We start from the raw sequence: 9,254 nt of genomic DNA, 5'->3' as shown, positions 1-9,254 counted from the left end.
AAGCATCACGTGACTCTAGGTTTCCATGGATACCGGGATGTAAACAAAGATCGGTGACAGCGAAGAAAACATTGGATTCTCATACAGAACACCGAACGTCCGGCATTACTAGGGGTAAATGACTATATTGCAATAATCACGATAGACTAACATGAGCTTGTATCTATATGCCAAAAAGAATCGTCACACAGGAGAGATTCAGAGAGAATAGCTGTAGACTAGGAAGCCCACTGTATGGCTGATAACAGAGTACAATAGATTTTATTATTATATATTATATAGGTTTATTACTAATGATCTTCCCAATGTGACCCCCAAATAACTCACACTTAATGACTCTCAGATACATAAAATTTAATATTAATGGAAACATTAATATTTTGGATGTCGACCCTAAGGCCACTCCCACACATAGCGCCGGACAAACACTGCAATTTTGATCGCGGCATTTTGCTGTGATTTTACTGCCATTTTCGGATGCAGGTAACTGTGGATTTAAAGCACGCCATCATTGTAACGGGTGATGAGGTGCATTAAAAAGTGCAAAAACGCGGCAAAGTGGAGCAGTCTGTTCAAGCACACATCTGCAAGTCTCTATTGTAATTAATGGGAGTGTTATGCTGCGATTACCACGCCACGGTAATCGTGGTAAAAAGAGCATGCGTGAGAGTGTAACGAAGAGGGTCCGGTGTAACACCGAGTAATCCAAGCGTGCCTTAATAACGAAAGGCTTGTTCATACGGGCATTCGCGCATTTTAGCTACACAAGTATGCCACGTGTTTGCAAGACTGAAATGCGCTAACGCCCGCGTATTTAGCAAGCTCCGCGGGTATCAGCGCACTGCATGTCTGCGCACTCAAGTGAATACAGAAAAAAAATCGAATTCATATATGCGCCGCAATTACGCAGGTTTTCTGTGGATTTCATGCGCTTTTACGTTCGCACGTAGATTTCAATGACAGGAAAAAAGAGGGAACGGAGCGTCAACCAGAGAGCGCCAAAGTCTATCAACCCATGATTTGGTTTGGGGATTTTATTTTCTCCTCCCTTATTCCTGACATTAAGCTACTCGTATACAGAAGTCACCTTCTTGGACATCACCATTAAAATGTCAAACAACTCAACACAGACATCCCTATACAGATTGATCGGCCCACATACCTCAGATGGTACAGTTCCCATCCTAAGCACATAAACAAGTCCATCACCTACAGCCAGGCTATCGGATACAACTGGATCTGCTCCAACCCAAGGGAACATTTGTACCATCTTAAAAGGACAGTTTTTAATCAGGGCTACCATCCCACCTCGATGCCCAAATCACCAGAGCCACCAGGATATCCAGAAGTCAACTACTCCAATACAAGGAGAAGGAGGGAAACAACCGTGTACCTCTAGTCGTGACCTACAATCCACAGCTAGAGGTACTAAGGAAGACTGCCAAGAAACTCTATCATACCCTGCACAAGGATGACCGTCTGAAAACCATATCCCCGGACCCTCCGCTTCTGTGTTACAAGCAACCTCCAAGTCTGAGGAACCTTATAATCAGGAGTGCATTACCCTCTGACACAAAAAGGAACGTATCCCTGTAATGTAAGGAGCTGTAAGACCTGCTGACACGTACGGACCGCAGACAGGATACATAACCCCAACACACAGCAGGACTATAAGATCTCTGTAATGTAAGGAGCTGTAAGACCTGCTGACACGTACGGACCGCAGACAGGATACATAACCCCAACACACAGCAGGACTATAAGATCCCTGTAAGGTAAGGAGCTGTAAGACCTGCTGACATGTACGGACCGCGGACAGGATACGGATCTCCAACACACAGCAGGACTATAAGATCCCGGGGACAGTCACATGTTCCACGTCTGATGTGGTGTACCTGATCCGGTGCAGTAAATGTCCAATAGAGGGGGCTCTATGTTGGAGAAACAGGACAAAAACTGAAAGCCGGGATGATCGCCACACAATTAAACAGAGGAAGACAGAATTCCCTGTGGCCGAGCACTTTTCTAACCATGTACATGACATAGGAGATATGAGAGTTTTGATATTGAAGGGGGGTTTCAAGTCACAAAACTATAGAGGAATTTGTGAATATAAATTGATAACAACTTTTGACACTTTCAATGGAGGATTGAATTATTGCCGAGGATTGATGGGTGAATGGGAGCTATAAGACATCTATGGCACAGATGAGACTGCTGGCCTGGGGAACACCCCCCAACAGTAATTCAGGGACCATAAAACTTTCACTCTCTTATCAGTTCCTAGATAAAAATGTTTGTCTCTGTTGCAGAATTCCTTTTAAGTGCGAACCAATCCCATCCATATCTGTGCCTTGTCATAAGTATGTATGTTATAAATGTGTGTAAATATTCATGCCTCTTCAGATCTATTCCATTTTAGCCTGACGAAGAGCCGAGAGGTTCACAAGCTGGCTATAACATCATGTATGTTTGTTAGCCATTAAAAAGTATCATATCTACAAGATTAATGGGTTTCTCTTGCTGGGGACAATCACATTAGAAAAATCTATAATGCTTGGACAGATCAGTGGCAAAAGAAGACCTGACCGCCAAAGAACGCGATGGCCGATACTGTCAGAGCTGATACTGGCATGGATATCACAGAACTGAAAGAAGCCGTGCAAAACCGCTTTAGGGTCCCACTCACCGAGGGTCGTGAACGACTAAGCGGCTAACAACAACAACATTTTGGCAGTGATGGGAATAATAGTCCCCTTAGTTCCTCCTGCATCAGACAGCCCATTGTGCTGGTACGTACACTGATTCCTCATTTCACAGCAACCGCTGTAACCGCAGGATCTAATTACAGACTTCGCATCTTTTCTTCACTCGTTACAAAATGATGTCTGAGTTTAGCAATGTAACATTGTGCCTCTGCTGGAGAGCGGCGCCGAGCGCTGATACTGTACGGTGCAATTAATGTCACTTCATTACATCTCTGATTTACAAATCATCCCCCCTGCAATGTTATTTAACTTCATTTCCGTTCAACTAGGCATTCCAATGACTTATCTATGTAAATGCCGATGCGCCGCAGCAGCTGTTAACATATTAGAGACGAAGGAGGGAAAATAGTTTACAGAACTCTGTTGAAGAAGCAAGTTCTTGTGTCAGATAGTAATAACTGGTTTCTGCGCTGCTTCCAGCCTCTCCACAAGTAACTTCCCGCTAATGACTTTGTAATGGCATGCCATTAGTCTGCGACTGATTAAATCTAAACACAGTGTCAAGGGCTCGCAGGCTGCTCGGGCATGTAGCGGTTGTGGCTCTACAATTGTTACACGGACGAAGCTGTGCAGAAAAAAAAAATATGGTGTTTATCACTAATTGGCACTGTGCTGCCGTAAGCACAGGTGAAATGCTTTTTTTTTTCATAGTTCCGGTCATGCGGCGATTATGGCGGTAGGTCTACAAGCAGCTTACTGCATTTTGGTCAACTGCAGTAGGATAAATCACATTCAGGCCTTGTTCACATGAACCTTTTAATACGGCTATTTTGCAGCAATAAACGCCGTCCGAAAATGGCGACCATCTGAAGCATTGGATTCCAATGCATTCATTTAGACAGGCGATTTTCCGGCACGTAAAATCAGCCAGCCGGATAAGATAGTACATAAGCTACCGATTCTTTTACACGCGGACAGAAAAGATAGGTCTTGCCCTATTTTTTGGCCACAATCAGCCAGCAGCTTCCATAGTATGACTAGCGCTGCTTAACTCCCTCTCTTTGCTGGCAGCTCCCATAGACTTCTATAGGAGCTACTATTGCCACAATCAGCCAGCAAAGGGAGGGGGAGTACTAAACACTCTCTCTCCAGCCGACGGAATTCCGGGCTTCGGAATATGTATGCTCCACCTGCCTGTGTGAATGGGTGAGAAAACACGAAATTTAGCCGCGGCTTTCTCTGATTTATATGATTTTCGGCCGCAATGCGGGCTGCTAAAAATTGCACCGCCTGTGTGAATAAAGCCTCAAATAGTAAATACCCTTCATTAATTTAAAGAAATATTTCCACCACAATATGTTATCCTCTGTCCCATTTCAATGGGAGATTAATTTGCAATACTAAGCTGGGCCACTGCAGTGGGAACGGAGCTGTCTGCTTCATGCCCGAGTGCAGTGGCCCAAAGAACTGCTGATAAGCAAGGGTTCCAAGCGACGTACCCCCACCGTTCTGCTAATGATGGCCTATCCTGAGGTTAGGCCATGAGTAGTTTACAACTTGATAACCCCTTTAAGTTTGGCAGCTACTGAGCCATCCAACCCTTTGGTTAGTTAAATCACTAGGGTGATGGCAAGGATATATAAGAAGCCAAAGCTTTATTTACCCAAAGTGGTCACCTGTTTCTCAGCCAATACATTTAGGCCTTGCTAGCCGTTGGGTGTTTAATTTTCACATTTAGTTTAGTCATTACGGGTGTTTTATAAGGTCAGCAATGACTGGTCCGGCCAAACCCACTGAAGCCAATGGCCGCACAGTTCTGCCAGTACATTGCAGGGCTATTGCCATTGCAGGGTGTGGCTGGTGGGTTTTCCAGCCTACTTGTGGGTTCGCTCTTCTTGAGTTGTAATATGCAATTAGCTGTAATTGTCGGTTCGACATTTTGTAAGCTATTATTTTCTGTTCTAAGGAGCGGGGTCAGAGTAAAGGCCCTTATACACGGGCATTAAACCGTTCAGCGCTACAAATCGCATGTATGTGAACCCATGCTTTCCAACGGGTTCCTTCACATTAGTGATATTTTGTAGGCTGCTAGATTGTGGGAATACAAAATCGGGGCATGCTTTATACAGCCACGATTTGTGTTGCTTTGTAGCCCATGTTTCCGTATGGAGCCTTCCTTGAATTCATGAATGGGTAAGTGAGTGCTGCCTCTGATTGGCTGAGCGCAGGGACCAATTAGAGGCAGCTCTCAGCTATTGAATAACAGCTGAATACTACACAGAGCAGTTCAGGGGAGAACTGCCGGCCGGACGCGGCTGAACTCCGGCTGCAGGAAAAAGGTGAGTATACTTTTTTTTTTATTTTTACACATTTTAGGATGGTTTTCAGGGAAGGGCTTATATTTTTAAGCCCTTCCCGAAAATTCATCCCGCGCTCACCGGCAGCCCATTGCTTTCAATGGAGCCGGCTGTACTGCCGGCTCCATTGAATTCAATGGGCGAACATCGCTCTTCTCTGCCACAGCTGTGGCAGAGGATAGCGGGCAGCGCTGGGCTGTTTCGCCGAAAACGCTGCTAGCTGCAGATTTTTCGGCGAATCGTCAGCCCTGATCACGCGATTTGCGGATGCGCATCCGTCATGCGATCCGAAAATCGCGCGAAAAAATGCCCGTGTGACCGAGGCCTCAAGCATTCAAACATAATCAGCTGACCAAGGGACTATGTGTGTTTTCTGATACCCATGTGGTACTTTGCACTGCTGTGCCCTCGGGACATTCGGTAAATGTTTAATACTGTTCTCTTTCTGTTTCTCTAAGGGTTCGGGCTCTTTAAATCCTTGGAGAATATGGACCGCACTCTGTCTTAGAAAAAAAAATTGGGCTATTAAAGTTGCCGTAATGCCAAACTACAAGGAATCTCAGGGGAGGGATGATGCTCGTCCCCCCTCAGCCTGCACAAGTACCTTAATTGCCAAGAGATACTTCATACAGCAACGGCTCGGCAGAGGAAGTTTTGGAACAGTTTATCTTGTGTTGGACAAGAAGGCCAAAGAGGAAGAAAAGCTGTAAGTAAATTTCAAGATACATGGAGAATTTCACAGAGCACCAATCAATGTATTTGTGAACCCATCATGATGGACATGTTGTCCAAACCGCCAGCATCATGTTATAGAACCAGAGAAGCTCAGCAGAATGATGTATACAATGTTTCCCCAAAAATAAGACCCTGACTTATATTGCCTCAAAAGAGGCGCAGCGTCTTATTTTCGGGAGGGTGTCTTATACTCACCTAGCAGGCGGGTTCTCTCACTGGTCTCCGGCGGGCTCCTGTGCAATCCTTAGCACCAACAGGGCATCTTTTGCTGATAAAGGGATTTGAAAACTCTGCCCACAGCAAGCAATTGTTCTGATTGGTTCTCGAGCACCGCGGCTCAGCCAATCAGAGCTGTCGCTCAATGAACCACTCACAGCATCGCATTGAATGGCTGTGAGTGGTTCATCGAGCAAATGATGCTTTGTCGTCGCTGTGGATTGCACGAAAGCCTGGCGCCATGCTGAAGACCAGTTGAGGGACCCGGACGGTGCCTGCAAGGTGAGTATTGCTTCTTTTCCCTTCATGTAGCACAGCTAGGGCTTATTTTTGGGGTAGGGCTTATATTTCAAACTCCCTCCCCACAAAAATCAAGGCAGGTCTTATTTTCAGGGAAACGCGGTAGTTTTATAGGCAAGCATTCAGCATAACTCGTGTTGAATTCATTTGACCTCTGGGTTTAGACCTCCAGTAGGCGGCCCCATCAGTAGTTCACAGCTATCTGTCGATTAGTGAATAGGACCCCCAAAATAGAGGGTCCTTTATCAAAGACATCACAGCAAACAAACCAAAAACCCTGTTATTAAAATACAGCAATGCCCCTTTTACATGGGACAAGAATTCCACGATTCTTGTTTCCTCGAGTGATTGAACTGATGACATCATCACCAGCTCGTTCGCGCTCCTGCAGTTCTCGTTCACTTATTGTTCAGTGTTTCACATTTCAGTGTTTAAACTGCCCAATCAGCTGGTTTTATGCCACGCCATTCTTGTTCGTCGCTCAGTCGTTGGCTCGCATTAAAACTGAGCAACTATTGTTCAGTTTCGCTTGTTTGAACGATTTTCTGAACGATAATTGCCCCATGTAAACGCCGCATGACTTACTCCTGTTTTTGATTTGCTCTATACAAAGTAACATATCGTTGCTTGGATCTGTTAGTGCAGGCTGACGTAATACGCGGTGATTGGAGTCAGTGAAAGTCCATTGTTTTCATTGACTCACTCACACTGGCATTTTTTCATTGCATATAATATACACGTAAAAAAAGAACGCAGCCTGTTCTATCTTACTGCGTATTACGCACGATCGAGCCCTATTGATCTCTATGGACGCGTAATAAATGTTGTACATGCGCAGTTAAATTACGTATGTGTGCCGATGAATACGCCGTTAAGAGCGAGAAATAAGAAAAAAAAAAAGAAAGGAACAAGTCAGACTGCGCATTACAGCATGCGTGATATACACCGTCATGGGCAGTGCAGATTATCGCTCATGTGAATACGTCCATATGAAAGAATGGAGTTCATAGTTGTGCGAGTTTTGTGAATCTCACAACGCACAAAACGTGTGTGAGATTCCAGCCGTGTGATTAAGCCGTTACATGCACATTAAAATGTACTAGAAGCGCCGCAGAAGTGTAATAAGTGGAAACTCCACTGAAACTCCAGACAAATAATATCAAAGCCTTTCTGACACTTTTTGCATCCTTAATCATGGCAAACTTACGGCAGTCTAATCCCTGCGCCTACCGAAAAACTGGACAAACAATAATAATAATAATAGCGCTCCAGGTATATTCTTATGTCAAAGGATTAAATCCGGGCTGTTTGCAAAATTGTTGACCGGCCACACAATTTGTAGTTTATTTGATGGTCAGCGGAAGGATTTACAGTTTTGAAAAGACATTGAAAACAAGGCTTAGAAGACGCCAAACTTGTATATATGCATAATTTATTATAATTCATTTATTACCATTGGTTATTAAAAAACAGGAAGTGCAGTGATGTCAGTGTCCAGGCAGAACTTTCCTTGAGTCATGCGCAATATATATATATATATATATATATATATATATATCTTCCTCACCTCTGTGTGTATATACTGAGGAGAATTTAACTCACCTCTATGTGTATATACTGGGGAGAATCTACCTCCCCTCTGTGTGTATATACTGGGGAGAATCTACCTCCCCTCTGTGTGTATATACTGGGGAGAATCTACCTCCCCTCTGTGTGTATATACTGAGGAGAATCTACCTCACCTCTATGTGTATATACTGAGGAGAATCTAACTGACCTCTGTGTATATACTGAGGAGAATCTGCCTCACCTCTGTGTGTATATACTGAGGAGAATCTAACTGACCTCTGTGTGTATATACTGAGGAGAAATTACCTCACCTCTATGTGTATATGCTGAGGAGAATCTACCTCACCTCTGTGTGTATATACTGAGGAGAATCTACCTCACCTCTGTGTGTATATACTGAGGAGAATCTACCTCACCTCTATGTGTATATACTGAGGAGAGTCTACCTCACCTCTATGTGTATATACTGAGGAGAATCTACCTCACCTCTATGTGTATATACTGAGGAGAATCTACCTCACCTCTATGTGTATATACTGAGGAGAATCTACCTCACCTCTATGTGTATAAACTGAGGAGAATCTAACTGACCTCTATGTGTATATACTGAAAAGAATCTACCCCACCTCTATGTGTATATACTGGGGAGAATCTACCTCACCTCTATGTGTATATACTGAAGAGAATCTACCTCACCTCTCTGTGTATATACTGAGGAGAATCTACCTCATCCCTATGTGTATATACTGAGGAGAATCTACCTCACCTCTATGTGTATATACTGGGGAGAATCTACCTCACCTCTATGTGTATATACTGAAGAGAATCTACCTCTCCTCTATGTATATATACTGAGGAGAATCTACCTCACCTCTATGTGTATAAACTAAGGAGAATCTGCCTCACCTCTATGTGTATATACTGAGTAGAAGCTACCTCACCTCTATGTATATATACTGAGGAGAATCTACCTCACCTCTATGTGTATATACTGAGGAGAATCTACCTCACCTCTATGTGTATATACTGAGGAGAATCTACCTCACCTCTATGTGTATATACTGAGGTGAATCTATCTTACATCTATGTGTATATACTGAGGAGAATCTGCCTCACCTCTATGTGTATATACTGAGTAGAAGCTACCTCACCTCTATGTATATATACTGAGGAGAATCTACCTCACCTCTATGTGTATATACTGAGGAGAATCTACCTCACCTCTACGTGTATAAAGTGAGGAGAATCTGCCTCACCTCTATGTGTATATACTGAGGAGAATCTACCTCACCTCTATGTGTATATACTGAAGAGAATCTACCTCACCTCTATGTGTATAAACTGAGGAGAATCTAACTGACCTCTATGT

The 9,254-nt window shown here is 43.8% G+C and overlaps 1 protein-coding gene across 2 annotated transcripts in view; it reads left to right on the top strand.

The window, feature by feature from the left end:
* The first annotated feature begins 25 nt into the window (after positions 1-25).
* NEK11 (NIMA related kinase 11) overlaps positions 26-9,254 on the top strand; it is a 329,721-nt gene continuing 320,492 nt past the window's right edge. For both annotated transcript variants that reach the window (XR_010787302.1, XM_066584626.1), the window contains exons 1-2: positions 26-114; positions 5,524-5,771. Coding sequence is in view for 1 of the 2 variants with exons in the window: in XM_066584626.1 (XP_066440723.1) it covers positions 5,605-5,771 (167 nt within the window). In the remaining variant the exon portion in view is untranslated. The remainder of the gene's footprint in view (positions 115-5,523; positions 5,772-9,254) is intronic.

This window comes from Eleutherodactylus coqui, chromosome 12 (genome assembly GCF_035609145.1).
Source record: "Eleutherodactylus coqui strain aEleCoq1 chromosome 12, aEleCoq1.hap1, whole genome shotgun sequence".
NCBI lineage: Eukaryota > Metazoa > Chordata > Amphibia > Anura > Eleutherodactylidae > Eleutherodactylus > Eleutherodactylus coqui.
This window is presented reverse-complemented; position numbering and strand designations above follow the sequence as displayed.